This window comes from Rhizophagus irregularis, chromosome 19, assembly GCF_026210795.1.
Source record: "Rhizophagus irregularis chromosome 19, complete sequence".
In the NCBI taxonomy this organism is placed as follows: Eukaryota; Fungi; Glomeromycota; class Glomeromycetes; order Glomerales; family Glomeraceae; genus Rhizophagus; species Rhizophagus irregularis.
In genome coordinates, this window is record NC_089447.1 from 222,302 (window position 1) to 242,813 (window position 20,512).

Genomic DNA, 20,512 nt, shown 5'->3' on the forward strand with positions numbered 1-20,512 from the left:
GATATGGCTGCGTATGAAAATTTCATACGCAGTCAAAAATTGAATTAGGTGGTCCGTTATTTTTGCAAATAGCTGCAATAACGAAATAAATTTTCAAATTGAATAAGATTTCTGAAATTTGTAGTTAAAAATATAATAAAAAGGTTCGGCTGTTCGGGTCACTGGGTCAAAATAAAGGTATAACACGACTTGACGGGTCGGGTCAAGTTCATGTGGGTTACGGGTCATCAAATCATGCGACCCCTCCAAATACGAGTCGGGTAAATAACCTGGGTTTGACCTGACCCTTTCGGAACACTATAATGTAGAATTATTTCACCATATCTTCAAAATGTGATACAAATAATTTACCAGAATTGGAAGAAGCAATTCCAAATCCCGTGAGGTTGATTTATTAAAAAACAATAAATTTTTATAATTTATAAATGAAACATGCATACAGCCAACCTCCATACACAATCACCCCATATATAATAATTATCCTGTATAAAAGATTTGCACCTTTTTATAAGCTGTAATAACACGTCAGTTATCACTATCTCTTAGCCCTTATGACGTGACGTAATGCTAAGTTAAGTCACGTCATAGCAGATTAAAATTGACTTGATGACGTATATTGCTTAAGACATATGACGCAACTAAATATATGTAATTTGTATTAATACTTTAAAATAAATCAGTCATTTAACTAAAGTAATATAAAATATTTATATAAATCTAATATAAAATGTTTAAAGGTTTCTTATATCATCAATTCGAATATGTGATCAAAGTCAATAATTTTGATTGTTAATACTTAGTTACGTCATAAGTCTCTTTTTTTCATCAGACGTATGTCATATGACATGTGACGCAATTTTATAACTCTGTGGAGAGCCTCCAGTCAAACCTCTATCGAATTACCGATACAGCTGTTTTTGGAATAAAATATCGGTATATCAAAACATCGGTACATGTAATTCATTTATAAATTTAGACAATTAAAGTACAAGGGATAGGCTTCCAAAAAGTAAATCTTCTATGCTGATCATTTCATCATTTGAAACGAAAAAACCCAGATTTTGATAGATAAGTCAAAATTGTCAAAATTGACATTCGAAACCAACTTTGATGCTTTAAGTAAACTTGTAGAACGGACAAAAATACATATACCACATATTTCTTTTAAAATTTATATTTATTAAAATTTTTTTTACATAAATTCTTTTTATAAAGTCACGTGATAAAACTGATACACCCTGTATAAATTAAGAAATTTTCAATAATATAAGATTAACAAAAATTACCATTTAAGGGTAGATTAAATAAACTTTATTTAAAGATGACAATCGTATTGTTGTGGCGTAACAATACAAAAAAATACAATAACCTGCCATAAATGATTCACTGTATAAATAAAAATTTTTTCAAATAAATACATGTTTAGCTTAAAAAAACCACATCAAAACGCCCTTAACCAAACATAATGCAAAATGTATTTCTATACAGTCTGCCTTACTTTCTTAGTTATCATTTGTTATATTGTATGTATTGTGGCTTTTGATGGCTATACTATGTTATTAGTGGCGCAAAAGAATCTCTATGCTGACGTTGCTTTCTTGTTGGAATAACGATAGAAAGACAACTGTTTTATTTATTCAATTTTTGTTTGATTATTTAGTCTAAAAATTTTAATTAACGAGAAGGGTTAAAATTTGTTTTTTAACTTTGTTGAAAAAAAAAAAAATGCTTTCAAAGTCAAGTTTATTATTTTTAATTATTTACATTGGTTTATTACAGTATCTTTCAATTGAGATAATTGAAGCATTATCACTAACTTGTCAATTCAATACGATAGTCGTAAGTTGTCTTTTATTATGCTTTTATTATGATTTAAAAAGGTTTTTCTTTAATCGTAACTCTTTAACCTTTAAATAAGGTATTCGGTGACTCCACTTGTGATAATGGAAATAATTCATGGCCTTTAACTAATTATACGTATCCGCCCAAAGAATACTATTATAATGGAAGATTTAGCAATGGACCAGTTTGGGTTGAATATTTATCTGATTATTGTCATGCAAAAGAAGAAAATCATGCCTTCAGTGGTGCTACGGTTGACAGTAAATTCGTCATAGGTATGATTACTAACTTACCCTTAATAGTATTGGGCATTTCGTCAAAAAATAATCTCTGGCCTGAGCTGTTCATAATGCTGTATAATGTTGGTCCTATTTTTCGGCGAAAACGTACTTTCGGAGAAATAATTTTCGGCGAAATGCCGTAATCATAAAGATTTATTTTTTTAAAAAAATAAATCAATTCTTTGAAACCTATTTAGCCTCAAACGGCTTGGACTATAACATTCCTGTGCCGGGGATAAAACAAGAAATAGAGAAATTATATTTATCCGAAGCGAAGACTAAAAGTGTTAATTTTGATAAAACACTATATATCATAGGACACCAAGGGAACGATTATGTAATTCCTTTTTTAAAAAATTTATATGTTTTTTCCTATTGAAATTTAATTTAAACGATTTCATTAATTTTCAAATATTTTAGATAAACAATCCAAATGCAAATCCACAAGAAGTAGTAAGATTATTGTATGAACAATGGGTAACATTAGCAAAAGTTGGAGCAAAGTATCTCTTAATTAACCAATTTTTTGATCTTGAGCATTTACCGAAAGCGGTAAGAAATATTGATGTATTTAAAAAATTATTGAATGAATCAGTATCAAGTGCACATAATGCTGCCTTAGATTCTTATGTCAAGAAATTTAGACAGGAATATAAGGAGGTTACTTTATATATTTTACCCATGAACGAAATTTGGGATGAACTTCAACAAGCCAATATCAGAAAAGAATTTGGATTAACGGATTTTGATAATGCTTGTGTTATAAGAACTGGACGTAACACTTTTACCATTTGTTCAAGTAAGTATATATATCAAAAGTAATGATATATTTCTTTTTATTTAAAGTTATAAATAATATTCTTTTTTTAGATCCAACCCAACATTTTTTTTGGGATCTCCTTCATCCGGTAAGATTTTCTTCATTTTATTGTAAAATTTTATTTCTTTCACTAGTTATTTTAAAAAAATAATTAATATTTAGAGCACAACAGTTCATCGATATGTTGCGTTAAAAGCTTATAAGATCATTACATGAAGAAAATAATAAATTTATACAAGCATATACTGTAATTATTTATGCAAGATTATCACAAAAACAAACAATTTTTGTATATTTAAAATGGTTAAATCATTAGCTAATGTTAGATGTCATTGTTGTACATGTTGTACTGTCTTGTACATGTAGATCAAAATGTGCAGCTTGTAATTATTGCACATTATTGCACGTGAAAAAACTTTACTACGCCATATTACGTATTTTTTTTATCAGCCCGAAAATAAAAAGCCCCAAAAATTATGGGCCGAAAACTTAACCTTAAATACCTTAAATAATTTAAACTAGTTTATAATAATTAATACTAGGTGAACTATTGTGAATTTGTTAGGATAATAAAATGTACAACCTTTTTAGTTAATAACTACTATTAAAGAAATTCTTTAAAATAAAGAATTTTTATCAACTAATATTAATATGTATTATTTATTTGCGGTATTTTATATGTATTAAAAAAGAATTATTGATGACATATAAAGGAATTATTACGTATATACAGTACTCTTTAAATGGAATATAGATAATACGGAAAATTTTATTGTTTTGTTACACTGGTTTGAATAAAATAATATCTCATCCAATAATAAAACTGATTTTTTAAAGAAATATCGGAAAAATAATTTTTTCAATTCGATTTTATTGATTTTAATGAAGCTCTATACGAAAAATAAAAGAATAAAAAGATTTACCGTATTCTAAAAATTTATATTGTTTAATTGTTAATTGTTGTTTTTATTTTAGGTCCATAATAGGATAGTTTGGGCCAAAAAAGGTATATATTAAGTGCGCATTCCCAATATTGGAAACGAAAAATAAAATAAACCTACGCCAACATCACACTGGGCACAACATTACAGCTGAGAATATTATTGGTTGAAAAAATTACTCGGCATTTCTATATATAGGATTTGTGGCTTATTTTTGAAGTCGCAAAAAAAAAAATAATATAATTCCCACATTAAAAAGTCTTTATTTACCTAATAAACATACGACTTGTTAGATTTCGAGCGCATTTGCAGGGTGTTGTCTATTACAAACACCTTTTATGCCTGTCTAACTGTCGTAAGTTCAAGTATTAACGAACTTTTTAAAGTATGTACTGTTTATTAAGGAGATTTAGATGAAAAAAGTCTTAAAAAGTTTAAAAAATTTTTATTTATTTATTTATTTATTTAAATGTTTTTTTTTTTTTTTAAAAAAAAAAAGAATTTACTTGTTAAATTTATATTAATAATTTCTTTTCATAATTTATAAAATTTTAAATAGGTTTCAATGAAATCATTTTCTCCAAGAAAAAAAAAGCTTAAATTCGAATTTACTGAATTACAAATGGCTACTACAATCGCAGATTCTTCTTCTATGACCATTTCTCTAGCAGCATCATCATCATCATCTGCTGCTTCCTCTTCATGTTTATCATTATCATCAAATAGTTCACAATCTTCTTCAACGGCTTTTTCAAATACAAATCATCATATTCCAATAGCTATTACAATTCCTCCAGAGATTTTTATTAAAATATGTGAACACCTACCGCCATCAGATCTTTTAACATTGACGGGCGTTTGTAAAAGATTCCGAGGATTTTTGTGTTCCCCAGAATCTTCGATTACACAGGATATTTGGCGTACTTCTAGGATCAAATTTCTTACAGGTCTTCAATTATCTCCACCCGAAGGAATGTACGAAGAAGAGTATATTCGATTTGGAAAGCTATTAACAAGTTGTCAAAATTGTTCAACAAAAAAAACTGTGAAGGTTTATTGGCAATTTCGTGTAAGATATTGTCATGATTGTTTGATGAAAAACACTACTTCAATTATGTTAGTATAAATTTAAATTTTTTTATTTTATTTTTTTATTTCAATTCTAAATATTAATTTATTTTTATTATTTTTTAATTGTAAAAGTTTTAGTAAAGATCACGCATGGGAGAACGATAAAGTTCTCGAAGGTTTAGTTTACGTACGTCATAATAATCAAGTTCTTTTTTGGACTCCTGATGTTAAATCATCTTACAAGGAATATGAAGTGATTAGTGGTAGTAAATTTCCGGAATGGGTTAAAAAGAGAAAGGAATGTCGTATAAGAATTATGGAAGATGCATTAAAACGTGATAATTCAGCTGCTTCCGCCGAGGAAGAAAAAAATAAACAATCTGGTACTACAGCCGATACTACACAAAATATTGCTGCCACGGTCAGCGCATTAGGAGTTGATGTTGATCCTAGACAATTTCCACTTTCTCAAATTCGTATTACCGGAACAAGATCAAATGTTTCATCAGCTTTGCAACATTTTCCACATATTGATACTCTTGATATCATGATCATGGATTCTCCCTAAATTTAACAATAACTGAATAATACGAATAATGCGTATAGTACAAAAAAACGGGTAAAAAAGACCATTAATCACATAATATAATCTGCGTGTGCCATAAGAGAATAAGAGCGGGTTCCTCTCCGATGGATGTATTGCGATACTTCTTTTCTATCGTACAATCAGTCGTTCGTTCTTTTTCATTCTTTTCTTTCTTTATTATCATTATTAATATTCCTTTTTTTTATCGCTTTATATTTATTGCAATTGATTGAATACTTGGCTCATTATTTATTAATATAGATGCTTGTATATAGTTTAAGGAAAAAAAGGAGAAAAAAAAAATCAAAAAAAGAAAAAATATTATTTTTTTTTATGGTAGTTTATTATTTTGTATTTTTATTTTTTTTTTTGATTAGAATTTTGCCTTTTTTTAGAAACAAAAAAAAACATATTTCTTTTTTTTGATATATTTTTTTTTTAAAAAAAAAGAGAAAATCGGAGTTCTTTTTTATTATTTTACGCTAAAGAGATTGCTAACTTTTTTCGCTCGTGATTTTAATATTTTTTTTTTTTAATATAAAGTTATGGAATAGGGAGGTTAAGCATCATTTTTGGGTTTTTTTATTGCGGTAGAAATGAAGCGAATTTTATGCGTCTTTATAATAATTCCATGGAATTTACAAGATCAAAATTTTGAATTTCTATTTAATTCATAACTCTTTATCCTTATCCTTAACCTCCCTAAAATAATAACTTGATCACTAATCATAATAAAAAAAAAAAATTCTTTTTAGTAATATATTTTTTTTTTTCATTCTAAATCGGTGATTTTCCCTTTATGTTGTAATTGTTGTAATTGTTGTTGTATATAATTACACTAACATATAATTTACACTAACGTTAACTGGTTAGAAATTTCCCAAATCACGACACCCTTATGTGTTAAATTAGCGATCGCACACTATAGAATACGTTACGTATTTTATCAAAATGATCCGACACTGATTTATCTAATTGAAGGAAGTTGCGTAGAATTTTGATTTAGAGAAGTGAAAATTTTGTAAGTTATTGATAGCATTCTTGATTTTTGAGTATTGAATTTCTTGGAAAATCTACACATTTTTTTTTGACATTTTCCCCGCTTCTGTACCAACAATCTTCAATTCCACTTTTCAATCAAGATCTCTAAATAAGACTGAGAGACAAACGCAAAAAATATCAACCCTAGAAAGAAATTTAATTTACTTACCTTTTTTTAAGGAAAAGATTTAAGTTTGTGTTGCTTTCTTTTTATATAAATTTCATACTTATTATAACTTTTTTAAGGTTTATCGTCGTAAATATCGATCAAAATCATGAGAGAGACGGTATTATAGGAAAAACAGAGAAATATTATAACTAATTCTTTTGATTATTGATGTTTTAAAAGAATGAAATTTTATGATGAAAGGAAATAAACAAAATTCCACGTTTTAAATGTGTATTTTTCGCAATGTTTTTTTTTTATTATAGTATACTATATTTTACGCATAATTTTTTAAGATCCCTTCATAATGATTGAATAATTTTCCTAAATTAGTCGCTACAAACGTTGTTTAAAGTTATCTTAAAAGGTGGTTTAAAATATTAAGAGGATCAGCCTCAAAGTTTCATATTGATCATATTGATTAAACAATATGAAAATCTTATGATTTCTCGATACTCTTGGACTGTATCACCTTATTACTGCATATTATTTACATAGGATGTTATTTAAATCAGAAAGATGGGCTGCGTATTCAACCTTTTTGATTTCAAACTAGTTATTATATGGATTAGATCTCTCGTTTTAAAAAATATGCCGTAACTGAGTGTAACTTATCGTCATAAATACTAATTTTAAATCGATGTGAAACGTGGAAGATGTGCGTGAAACGTGGAAGAATTTACGTGAAAACGTGTAAGAATATATATCTGCATTTCACGTTTTATTGCTGGATTTAGAATTAAGGATTCCCGGATCCATGTAATCAAGTTAAAAGCGGAAAATGTGTAACTTGATCATATGACTTGCCATGAAAAGATGAAACAACAATAACCCCTGTGTACATATTTTGTATAAAAAAACTCTTATTAAAATTCTATACATAATAATACATATAATGGAAGTTATATCATCATACACATAACGCCTAAATAAATATAAATATATATTTATTTATTTTAATTATATTTACATTATACTGTTAATAAAGCTTCTATTTATACCTAAATTATTGTCAATAAATGAAATCTTTATAATCAACGACCTAGTAATACCGAATATACCAAATGATGTCATGATTACGATCATGAATTATTTTATGATTTCAAATTAAATTATTTATGTTACATTTTTTTTTTCGTGTAAATAATGTAAATAATAATAATATACAGAAAGGTTTCACCAATCAACAGTCGAAATAATTTTAATAATGAAAGTGATTTTTCTCGACAAACGTAACATCATCATTAATTCACGGCAACTGTAATACAATAATATTAATATCTCTCAGCGAATTTCCTAAAATTTCATTTAATGGAAAAATTGAAATGTTACAAGTCATTTCAACAACTAATATTTATTAAAATTACGATACCATGCCAAATTACTCGTCCGCAGCAATTAGTTGACAATAAACAATATCGATATATACAATATATTTTTCGATACGTTTTCTATACGCAATAATACGTATGATGTAAATCACATGATTTTTAAATTTTATTTTGCCCTTATTTCACCTTTTAGACGGACAATAACTTGTTATTGTTAAATTTGAGTTATTTATAATTTTGTATTTTTTGAGAGTGAACGCCCCTTTTTCTTTATATTCTAGAATACTTTAACCTAGTCCTAATAAAACTATTATATTAATTTTATTAACATGTGATTATTTCATGATATGAGCCAAGAATTTTAAACCAAGTATCACGATACAAAATCTTGTTATTGGTCGATATATCCGAAAGATTCGCTGCGATACATTTATGTAATCATGTCATACTATCGGTGTATATTTTCCTTTAATTCATTTCACCTAAAATTCTTTGTTAAAAAAAACATTAAATATTATAAATATTATTAAGTCTTTGCTATTTTTGGCAGGTCTACATTGCCTTTTTTAGATATTAATAAAACGTTAAATTAAAAATCGCGTGATAATCAACAAACATTACTATTTAAGGAAAATTGGGAAATTTCGGGCCGTTTATACAAAGAACAATAACAATTCTTTATGCATGTTTTTATTTAGTCCCTAGAATAAATATTTATCATATTAAACTTGTAATAAAAAAAAATTTTTCATAATTTTGTCCATTGATTCTTTCATGTATTTTAATTGTTTATTTTCTAAATAAATCATGAATAGATGACAAATAAATATCATTATTCTGTCTATGACTTACCATAATGATAATCGACTTTATGATATAATATCTCAACAATGATTGGTTTTTATAACTTAAAATAAGATCATTGTCATTATTCTACGTTTTCTAAATTCCAATTGTTTAATTAAATAATTGTTTAATAAAAGTGAAACAAAATATTCTCTTTTATTGTAAATTTACGATAAAAATGTAATTTTCAATTAAGATAATTTATTAAGGGAATGCATAAATTTTTTTGGATAAAATTAGAATGATTCTTTGTGTTTGATGTACATTGTTCACACATATTTTTAGGTCTAAGATTAAAAAGATACAACTTTAATAATTTAACATATTATATATTATTATTTCAATTTATCTTAAAATGAATATTTCTTGTATACAATAATGAAACTTCAAAGTTCCGTTGCAATTATTGTTGTCTTGCTACCCACTTGTGTGACATACACGCATCAACAAGAACATTCGATTAAATCACATGATAATCGACACAATAAACAATTTATCAGAAATAACAATAGGTAAATCTAAAAATAGCTATATATATATATATATATATATCAATATATCATAAGGAAAAATTTTATAGTAACAAAACAAATATCGTTTTTAGAATCTTGTCCATTGAATCATTGATTCTTTATATTTTTACGAATAAGGCAAGAATGATAAAATGAATATTATTGGAGATTTAAACCACTAACACTGATGGGAACGTGGGTTAATTATTTATTTCCACTTGAATATTTAAAAGTCTGATATAAATAAAGCGATCGTCTAAGATAATTTATCAAATTAAAAAAAAATTAATAAAAAGAAAAAAAAAAAAGAGAATCATAATTAATTATTTATACATACAATTTATTGACATATTTTGTATTTGTGCTTTTGTTATTTCTTTTATGTTAAAATCTATTTAAGTTTTTATACACATTTATTTCCTTTACGCGCCTTTAAAATCTGTAATACACCTCGCATCTAAGTTTTTTTTTTATAAATTATTCGTTAAAAAATGAATCCTCAACAATCATCTATGATAGATTATGCCCAACCTCCTCTCATCACCGAATTTAGATTTTTTCATCATACTCCGAATGATAATAATTTTTATCACGTAACTTGTCAGATTATTTCTGCCTCTTCAGATGATCATGATTACGATCATGGATTCTTTTATTGTGAATCGGAAATTAATTATTACGTTAAATGTAAATTGTACTCACATTCTTTGATCGTAAATATCTTGAATAGAAAAATGTATGGAAATGATATTGGCGTAAATAATTTGGAACTAAAAAAATCCTTTTCATCGGAACAAAGATTAAATTTAGAACAAAGTTTGAAACAAGTTCTTCCTTATTATCTTATGCAAAGCCGTATCCCTAAAAGAGAAATGAGAGTAGTTTCTGATAGAAATATGAATCCCCTTCGTGATCGCAATGCTGAACAGGTAGTTTTAATGACTGATAATCAAAACCATTTTGGTAACCAAAATCAAAATAGATTTTACCTAAATGACGCTGAAGGTTACACTCATCCACAAAAACTAATTAATTTCAGTAATACTAGTATGTTACCAAGAGAAGATAGAAATACAAATGTGAATATTAGAACTAATGTAATGGCAACGTCACAGACAGTTTTGATGTCCGAAAATCAAAATAATAATAATATTGGCTTGCATCATCAAAATAGTGTTGGAGGCTATATTAATAATAGTGTTATTTGTTCACAACAACATGTTGGTTTAAATAATTTTTCATCTCATGAAAGTGATATTTGTAACAATAGAAATACGAACTTATCTCATGAGAATAATATTCAGAACGATTGTTTACTTCATCATCAAAATAGAATTGATGATATTCAACAAGCCGATCTCAACAATCTTTCACAACGCCAAATTCCTGGTCAAGAAACGAGAACAGATTATTATACAACGACTTATACTAATCTTGATTATCAATATGACTCTACTCGTAGCGCTTATTCAACTTATACACAGCAACAAATTGATCTCGTTCCTATGAGAGAGAATAATAATATGGAAACAACGCAAGCTAATCCAACAATAGATATTAATCGAAATTATGATAATAATAATGGCATGCCATGCAATGATAATCAAGATGTGAGCTTTGACTCATCCACTTGATTTTCGAAATTTTTAGCTTAGAAAAACTTCTTTCGATTCGTTTTATATCGTGGCACGAGAAAAATAATCGTTAGTTTTAAATTATGAACGTTTTTCATCCAAACAATAATTATGTAAATTAAGCATTAAGCAAAAAAAAGGAGAAATAATATAAAATTACATATGAAAATATATTTAAGAATCAACTAATTATGGCTGTTTATGCTAATAAAATAAGCAACCTTTCAGGGTTGGAATTAAGAACTTGTTTAAAAATTAAATATTACCCGTCCTAATTTTTTATCTTATCACTTAAACCGTTCGGCAGGTAAATTTGTCTGCAATTTTGTTTTTAATTAAAGACACTATTAAATGTCTTAAAATATTTTATTAAATAAACTAATGATTTTGTAATAAATTTTATGATATTTTCTAAATAAAAATCGAAAAAAAGTTCAGATTAATGATTTAAAAATGATCGACAAATTATTACTAAAACTACCACGCGTCTTAATGAGAAGAATCTGATAGAATAAAAATTATTCTTCTACAAATATTATGTGACAGGATATCTTAGAAAGTTATATTAATTTATAAATTTCTGGATTTTATATCTAACGATTTTAGAGATATGATTTTATTACCATTAAATGCCCTTAATAAGAGGAATCTAACAGACTTAATTTTTTTTTTTTATGATCACTAGATCTTAAGATATCTTAAAGATTCAAAAATTTTTATTTTAACTCTTACGGTTTAAGGGATATGACATAAAACATAATTTTTCTTATAATGATTTTCTTTTTAAAAGAGAAAAGTAAAGATTCATATTTTGTTCATAAAAAATCTTAATAGTTACATATTTTTTCTACATTGTAAATCAAAAAAGTGTAGATTTATTTCGATGCAAGGAATTGTTTCAAATAATATTCAAGATTTTCTCTGAGTTCCCTAGAAAATTCAACATATATTTCTTGTTGTTGTTCATTATGATTAAATTCGACTCCATGAATATTTTTATTTAAATATTCAATGATCGACGAATGTGGGATTAATACACAAGTGACTTTATAACATTTTTTTTCTTCAACTTTGAGAAAATAAAATTCATGCAAATTATTTGGTTGAACATGATTTTGAACTGAGTAATTATTATTGTTATCTAAAATCTCAGATACAAGTTCAAAAGATATTGATGTTTCCCTATAACTAATATCGTAAATTTGATAATCATTGGGTGGTTTGTAAAAGAAATTCGAGATAACATCCTGTGAGTTGATGTCTTCTGTGGTCAATATTTGGTGATCTTGGGCGGATTGTCTTGGAGTTATTTGTTGCATGCTAATATTTGCATTATCATTTTGAGATTGAGACGTACTTGACATTACAGTATTCACGTATGATAAGTTTTCATAGGTTTGTTCGCTAACCATTTTGGAAGGCATATAATGTAAAAAAATTAAGCGTAAATTTTTATAAATTTTTTAATATCTTTGAAAAGGTTTAGTGTTCAGAAAAAAATGTTCAGAATAGAGGGAATTTCGTTTTATATACCGGAAAATCGGATCCAAATTTGGTATAATATCGTAAATCCCAAATGTCATACAACCTTATCCAAGCAAAGAAAAGTTCTTCATTGGTGTCAAAAAACAGCAGAAAAGATGATAAAGAAGCAATGTTTAATTTAACTGTGTGTTATACAAATGGGAACGGAACAGAATTGGTGACATTTTTTTTTTCAGTTTTTACGAAACGTTATAAAATTTATTTATGTTTGAAGTTTCTTACACTTTGTTGTTTCAAAAAGTGTTTTGTGATAAAAATAAAAATTCAAATTTTGTGACCATATTAGTAAAATCTTATTTTTAAAGTTGTTAAATTCAAAATTTTGAATTATAATATTATAATAAAGGATTATGACGAAAGTATTAATGATAAATTCGTGTTTAAAGTTTGGATCCGTTATCCGTTCAAATATTAAATAAAATTGTAATTTACGGTTAAGAATAAATGTTTGAATCAAAAAAATTTCTCTATATACAAATTACATTTCGAATATCCGTAATCATTATAAAAAATTTATTCGTTATTTCTGTAAAAGAACTCCGTAAAAATGAGTCTTTCACGGATCCCATTCACGAAAAAATGTAAATAATTCGATAAATTCCGTATAAGGTTATTAATTCTGAAAATATGAACTTTTTACGGAAAAAAGATGAAATATAAAAAACGGATTGACTTTTTTTTACAGGAAATCCGAGATATCCGGCGGATATTTTGGTTCTAGATCCATTATTATAATATTCGTTGTTATTAACTCATTATAGATGATCATTGCAGTCTTTATTGAATTTTTAATTCCCGGATTCAAACTCTATTATTAACAAAACTTCAAACAAATTACTGCATTATGTAAATTTAACTTGTTTCAGTTTGTTATTTAAAAAGAAAATTTTTAAATTAATTTGATGTACAATGATAATAATATTTATATTATTATTATTATGCAATACAGAAATCCCTATTGCACAAATGCATAATTGTTACACATCTATGCAAAGTATTCAGCGGTGAGATATGCAACTGCGGTCAAGTGTTCATTAATAATAATATTTATAAAAATTCTCCCTACTTATAGGTAAATGCATCTCATCCAACAAATGCGATAATAAACGTCATCTTAATGTTGTTCTTATCTAAAAACCACCGTATATCAGCAGAAAAAAAAGCAAATGAATCAAACCTCAAAGTTACAGTTTACAAGTTATACATGAACTTGTATTATGATGACTTTGGGTATGATAATAGAATATGTGATATTAATTTGGGTATCTGCTGGACTTTTCACCGAAGTCCATTTCACAAAACAATATCGGTGAAGGGATGTTTCACCGAAGTGCCATTTCACTGAAATTCCATTTCCCCGAATGGCCATTTACCGAAGGACATTTCGCCGAAGCCCATTTTGGCGAAGAGACATTTCGCCGAAGATATGAAATTTTTCAATTTTCCTTTTCTTTTTGATAAGACATTCGAATTATATTATTTACACATTAAGAGTTGCGTTTGTTTATTTTATTTTAATTACAGTAAAGGAAAATTAATTTTATTTGACAATTTCATCGTACTCCTCAATTTTCCGAAACATTTTTATTTTCTTTGTATTGATTAATGAATTATGTTGATTACTAGTATTTTCAGCGAAATGTCCTTCGACAAAAATGAACGATTCAGGGAAAGCCTCGGCAAAATAAAAATTCACCCTTAACCAACCCATTAACATCATAATTGTTTAATCATTTTTGTATGACAATAAAAAGCAAAAGCCAATAGTGTTTAATGAAATATTTTACATGAGAAAAATATATGAATTTCACACTTTATTCTGACAGACTTTCGAACCTGACGGTATAACCTTTGATAATTTTTAGTTTTATATAATTTTTTTTTTTGAAATAATTTCTTTTTAGTTGTTTACATATTTATAATTTTTCATCACTTGGAAAAAAAAGAAGCAAAAAAAAAGAATTATTTATTTTTTCGTTCTTATTTCAAATTTTTCCTATTCTTTCTATTCACAGATGAAATTTATTTATCTATTTTTTTCTATAAAAAAAAAATAGATCTTTCATTAAAGGAAAAATATATAAATATATACTTTCGCCTACTAATTATTATTTAGCTTGGGAAATATATCAATAAATAAATATAATAGATTATTACAAACAATATAAAAAAAAAATTCTCTGGACAATTACGGAAAAAATAACAAAAATCTATGCAGCTTGGATAAATAATTTCCATATTTTGAGACTATAAATCCCGTAAAAAAAAGCGCGTAATAAATTATAGGGAATCTATGCAGCTGTTGATACAATGCCTGTACAAATAACTTAAACTGATTATATACATAAATAATCGATATATATTATTATGTAACTGTTCAGTTGATTCTTAAACGAAAAATATTGTAGCACGTAATAAATATTAAAAACAAATTAAACAATTTAATCCTGAAACTACTAGTAATACATTAATTAACTTAAAATCATTCTTATATTATTATTTTGTCGACATATATGGCGTAATATAATTCACTTTTTTGTTTGTTTACTTTGTAATAGTTGAGAAATTTAAGTTGGTCAATTCTAAATTTGGTAGGACGACCGGGAAGTCGGAGTAGTATCACGTGATCATATTAAATATTTGTCTCTCCCTTATTTGTCACAATAAGTCACATAAATAATTTCTTATTGCCGTAATGCCGGCCAAAACTACTCCGCTTACGACCCTAAATTTGACAATTATACTAATTTGATTTTAATTTTAATTTATCTATTTTTTTTTTTAATTTGTATACGTACACGAAATATTTAAAAATGTAAATACTGTCAGATGTGATGCAAAAAAAAAGGACTTATAAAGTTTGTTTTTCTTTTCTTTCAATTCGTTAGTCATGATTTGCTTGGTGCTAAAGGGACATGTGCGTCCTTGAGTTTTTTGGCTACTGAGGGTGTATCTTTGTCAGTGTTTTCTTCATTGTCCAGAGAAATACGTTGGGTTTGTTGAGAAATGAGGTAGTGTCACGGACAAAAAAAATCGTCTTGAATAGTCACTGGTTCAAGAATCAAGATTAGGTGTCAATTTAGGAAGTAAAGGTCTGAAACCATCGTCAGGGCCCGTTAACTGCATAAATTTTTGATTAAAGCGTCGTCAACGAGACTTGCCGAAAGGGGAAGGTAGCTGACGTATTTGGAGGGTATATATTGTATTCGTTCAATAATTACTATGGCATTCGGATCTGAGAAGCAGATGTTTGAAGAAATGAAGTATAATGACTCTTTTTAGGATTGTTAATATGTAGTCAAATAAGAAGTTCCATCTTTCGATTTTTTGTTGATATTCTTTATATTAGGTTTTAATTTTTGATGAGGTGGATGTTTTTATGCGCAAAATGACTGTATAAGATAGTCCCAAGTAGTTACTATAGATATTCTTCAGGACGTTTCAATTGTGTCTGAATATTGGTTTTCAACTGAACCACTTTTTTCGGTAACGTGATTTTGTACTAATTTAAATAGATTAAACAGACCGCAATAAATTAAAATATATATTCTTTATTCTATTCTACTTCTTATTTTTACTGTATTTTATTTTGTTGTGAAAATAAAACGCGTTTTTAATAAACTATCAAGTTTTGAAGAAAACTTTTCTATTTATTAATGCATTGTAAAAATTATCTTTATTAAATTATATAAATATAAATAATATAATGATTCATTATCAAATATTTAAATTTATTAAATTTATTTTAATAAAAATAAGTTTATAAAGTGAAAAGGATCATAAGAAATATTTTAAATAAACGTACCTTTGCATTTTTTCTTATTAAAAACTACAGATATTTTTAAGATAAATGTTCCCTCGTTTTATTTTTTTCTTTAAAAAAGACTTAAGATGTTAAATGGTCCTACTCAGTCCTACGTGGTCTTTCTCAATCGGTCTTTAGGACTGGACCGGACTGCGGTCCCGGATTGTATATGGTGCAGCAGGACTGAGGTGAAGACCAACACCAGTCCTAAGTTCCGATCTTAAATATTATTGGTCAGTTATTTTTGATCCTGTGATTGTAGAAACATGAAATACAGCTTGTTAGAATTGTCTCATCTAGACGAGTCTGATGATGGTTGTTTTATCTTTCTGTGATCGCTGCTGGGTGCCGAGTAATTCTAAGATTCATTATTTTACCATTTTTTTTACTGAACCATTCAACGCTGCCTGGCCACATGTAAACCAACAGATAATCAATATATTTAATGTTTATAAGTTCTGCAATATACAACTAAAAAAATCATTAATTCTATAAAAATATTAATGGATTATCTAATTATTCAACTATTTAGAATTATTTGGCCAATCCAATAATGAAATGAATTTTTTACACTTTTTAGCATATCTTTTAAATATTACTGCATTAGTATTTTTATTTTCATATTTTCATCATTTATATATGTGGTCTTTTAAAAGACCGATAGTCTTATTGCTATTCACAAAGACCCTAGTCTTTTTGGTCCAGTCTTTTAAGTCTTAAGACTGAAAAGACCATAAGCCCTAGGACCGAGTTAACATCTTTAAAAAAAACCACAAAAATTTTTCAATAAAGTTCGTTAAATCTATGTTATCGAAAATTTGTTGATTCGGCAAATATCATGGGTAAAAATATCGCAATTGGCCGTATATATATTATTTGTCTAAATTTGCGAATGTGAGGGTTATGTTGAATAAAAAATTAATTCGTGATCCGTCTCCAAACCAGTGAATTCTACTACTTTTCAGGGAATTATTTTTGCAAATTAATTAGCAGGAAATTTAGGTAAGAGCAATAGATATAGCAGGCAGGAAATGTGATGTGAACTTACGAAATAAATTAGTAGAGAAAAATAGTTTAGAAAAAACTGACATTCCAAAAGTATTCACCATTCAAAATTAGATATATATCGCTCAGTATAAGCAAAATATGGTACAATAAGCTAGACAACTTGTGATTGATAGAAATAAATAATTTTAATATTTTTTTTTATATTTTTTTTGTTTATACCTTTAAAAACGCTATATTATACAATTACAAGAATTATACCGATCACAAAGTTAATATTTTTTATTAAATATTATTTATATGCTGGTAAATAATTTGTTTTAAAAGGCCGGAATCCAGCGTCGCTAAAGAAAAAATTTTTTAATTAATCATACAATAGGCCTGTTCAATTCTGATCGTCCGGGTTTTTTGATCGAAAATCTATTAAGTATTAACCAATACTAACATGTGATCAAAATCAAAATTGAGTACTTTGATCGGCTTATTGAACGGTTAACCTTGGTCACCTTATTTTTCGTATAATAAAATATTTTTCTTTTTTAAATATGGCAAATAAGCAATACCATAAAGGTATAGTAAACTTTTTGAGGGCGCATATTAAAACTTTACTAAGCACCAGAAACGTTAAAAAAAGCGATCAAAATGATACCACATTTTCGTTGTTGGGTTGTTGATCAGGTTCACACAATTTCATCTGCCAATAATTATCAACTCAAAACCCGATCAAAATTCCGAACGATAAAGGCCCAATATAAAAATTTTTGACGAATCTTTAATCCCCAGCAATTGGTTACACAGTTACACTATTTTCATACGAGTTGTAATACAAATTTGGCTATACCAATTTGTACTACTATACTAGTATAAATCATTTCAAAAATAACTGAAAGGGCTGGCTTAGAATAGTATATTTTTTTTTTTGCTTTGAACCAATAAAAAAAAGCATAGAAGCTCCAATCCAGGACTCTTAAAATTTTCAACTCGGTATAACATATATCACCAATTTGTATAACATCGTAACCTTAAATGGTAAGTATATGTTGATCAAACTTGCGAAACTAATAAATGACGCAAATTTATCATTCCATTATTTCAATTTATTATTCATTATAAAAAAAAATTCTAGGAAAATCAGCTCAAAAACCATTTAAGGGATAATTACTCCGAAATGTATTAGTAGTTTTCACTGGTTCGGAGACGGATCACGAATTAAGTTGTCTCAGCCTTATGAATGGTTTACGCCTAAAAATAGTAATTAATTATGGCAACTTAAGCGAAAAAAAAGAAAAAGAATAGAAAATGCATATGGAAAATATATTAAAATTAATTATTATACATAGCTATTTATTTTTTTTTTAGTAATGAACAAGTTAAATTACAAATAATCTTTAAACACAGTGATTCTAACTCAAAAAATCCTTAAGATAAATTATGTTTTATTTATACGATTACAAAATAAGCAACTTCTTAGAGAAAATTCGATACATAAAATATAAGAAATAAAGAAAATAACAAATGCATATTCGTTTCATAAAAAATCTTAATCATTATTACATATTTTTTTGAATTAAAAAAGATGTACAATTGTAAACTTATTTCGATGCAAGGAATTGTTTCAAATAATATTCAAGATTTTCTTTGAGTTCCGTAGAAAATTCAACATATATTTCTTGCTGTTGTTCTTCATGATTAAATTCAACTCCATGAATATTTTTATTTAAATATTCAACGATTGACGAATGTGGGATTAATACACAAGTGACTTTATAACATTTTTTTTCTTCAATCTTGAGAAAATAAAATTCATGCAAATTATTTTGTTGAACATTATTTTGAACTGAACTATTATTATTATTGCCCAAGAGTTCAGATACAAGTTCAAAAGATATCGATATTTCCCTATAACTAATATCGTAAATTTGATAATCATTGGGTGGTTTGTAAAAGAAATTCGAGATAACATCTTGTGAGTTGATATCTTCTTGTGAGTTGTTGGACAATATTTGGTGATCTTGGACGAGTTGTCTTGGAGTCATTTGTTGTGTGCTAATATTAGCGTTATCATTTTGAGACATACTTGACATCGTAGTAGTCACGTGAACTAAGTTCTCATTGGCTTGTTCGTTAATCATCTTTGAAAGGCATATAATGTAAAAATTAAGGGTGAATTTTTAAATAATAAATTGATATTTTGAAAATATGGTCTTTTTAAAAAATAAAATTAAATATTTAATTTTTAATTCATCTTAGAGGGCAATGAAATAAGCTATTTATAAAAAAAAAAATATCTGATATATATAGAGTAAAAAACCATTGTGAATACGTAACACACCTATATTAATAATCATGTATTTTTCCGAAATGTTTTCCGAATTTTTCGGAAAACTACACGATTTTTTGTTGAGTGATATTCCCCTCAGAATAGTGTGGCTTGGTGGCTTGTAAATAGATGTTTCACAAAACTATAAAAAATCGTGTAACAAATTACTTGCGATAAATATTTTTTTTTTTATTTTTATTTTTTTCGTAGAGTTGGTATTTACGTTTCGTGGTAGTAGTAAATTTAGTAAATTTCAATTTCCATTTATTTTCTTCTTTTTCTAGTTTTTAGAAATAGTTTTATGTGAAATTATTAGCTTTCATATATAAATGTTTTTTTTTAAAGAATTTTAAACCGAATCCTTTTTTTTCTTTTTTTTTACTGTAGAAACTTAACAAGAGGGCTGCTTAGTTAAGTTTCGTGACAAGGCTTTTTCAGGATATTTTGCACGCAATAATTTAGGAACGACTCTATGTGAAATTCAAGAAGGTTATAAGGTAAGGTTATTGTTTGGGATTATTTTAACGAATTAACGTTTTTTCCCTTCAGTTTGACATTTTTTTTTCTTTCTTTACCATTTAGAAACCATCCAACCAAGAACAATTCCAATAAGAAGTTCATACGGATGTAAGTCTTATAGTTTTTACCATTTTTTTATTGCAAATTTCAGTATTGGAGAGTTCGATAGTAATGAATTAATATCTTCTATTATTTAGAAACAAGTTTTAACGATTCGTTAAAAGTATTTGTAGTGAAACTAAGTTCT

At 26.8% G+C, this 20,512-nt stretch overlaps 5 protein-coding genes across 5 annotated transcripts; 3 read left to right on the forward strand and 2 right to left on the reverse strand.

The window, feature by feature from the left end:
* Positions 1 to 1,703: 1,703 nt before the first annotated feature.
* On the forward strand, positions 1,704 to 3,217 carry OCT59_010590 (uncharacterized protein). Its single transcript, XM_025332326.2, has 6 exons — positions 1,704 to 1,839; positions 1,919 to 2,117; positions 2,321 to 2,460; positions 2,544 to 2,922; positions 2,994 to 3,031; positions 3,106 to 3,217. The coding sequence occupies exons 1-6, from the start codon at positions 1,726 to 1,728 to the stop codon at positions 3,157 to 3,159; spliced, it is 924 nt and encodes a 307-aa protein (XP_025173591.2). The 5' UTR covers positions 1,704 to 1,725; the 3' UTR covers positions 3,160 to 3,217.
* An 895-nt stretch (positions 3,218 to 4,112) lies between these two features.
* OCT59_010591 (uncharacterized protein) lies at positions 4,113 to 5,934 on the forward strand. Its single transcript, XM_025319555.2, has 3 exons — positions 4,113 to 4,269; positions 4,444 to 5,000; positions 5,088 to 5,934. Exons 2-3 carry the CDS (start codon positions 4,450 to 4,452, stop codon positions 5,521 to 5,523), a joined length of 987 nt encoding a protein of 328 aa, XP_025173592.1. The 5' UTR covers positions 4,113 to 4,269; positions 4,444 to 4,449; the 3' UTR covers positions 5,524 to 5,934.
* A 3,994-nt stretch (positions 5,935 to 9,928) lies between these two features.
* On the forward strand, positions 9,929 to 11,071 carry OCT59_010592 (uncharacterized protein; the record flags this gene model as incomplete). Its single annotated transcript, XM_025329282.2, has 1 exon — positions 9,929 to 11,071. The coding sequence occupies one exon, from the start codon at positions 9,929 to 9,931 to the stop codon at positions 11,069 to 11,071; it is 1,143 nt and encodes a 380-aa protein (XP_025173593.1).
* Positions 11,072 to 11,946: 875 nt separating this feature from the next.
* OCT59_010593 (uncharacterized protein) lies at positions 11,947 to 12,483 on the reverse strand (the record flags this gene model as incomplete). The annotated part of the gene is made up of 1 exon (XM_025332327.1): positions 11,947 to 12,483. One exon carries the CDS (start codon positions 12,481 to 12,483, stop codon positions 11,947 to 11,949), a length of 537 nt encoding a protein of 178 aa, XP_025173594.1.
* Positions 12,484 to 19,018: 6,535 nt separating this feature from the next.
* On the reverse strand, positions 19,019 to 19,558 carry OCT59_010594 (uncharacterized protein; the record flags this gene model as incomplete). Its single annotated transcript, XM_025329283.1, has 1 exon — positions 19,019 to 19,558. The coding sequence occupies one exon, from the start codon at positions 19,556 to 19,558 to the stop codon at positions 19,019 to 19,021; it is 540 nt and encodes a 179-aa protein (XP_025173595.1).
* Positions 19,559 to 20,512: the final 954 nt, after the last annotated feature.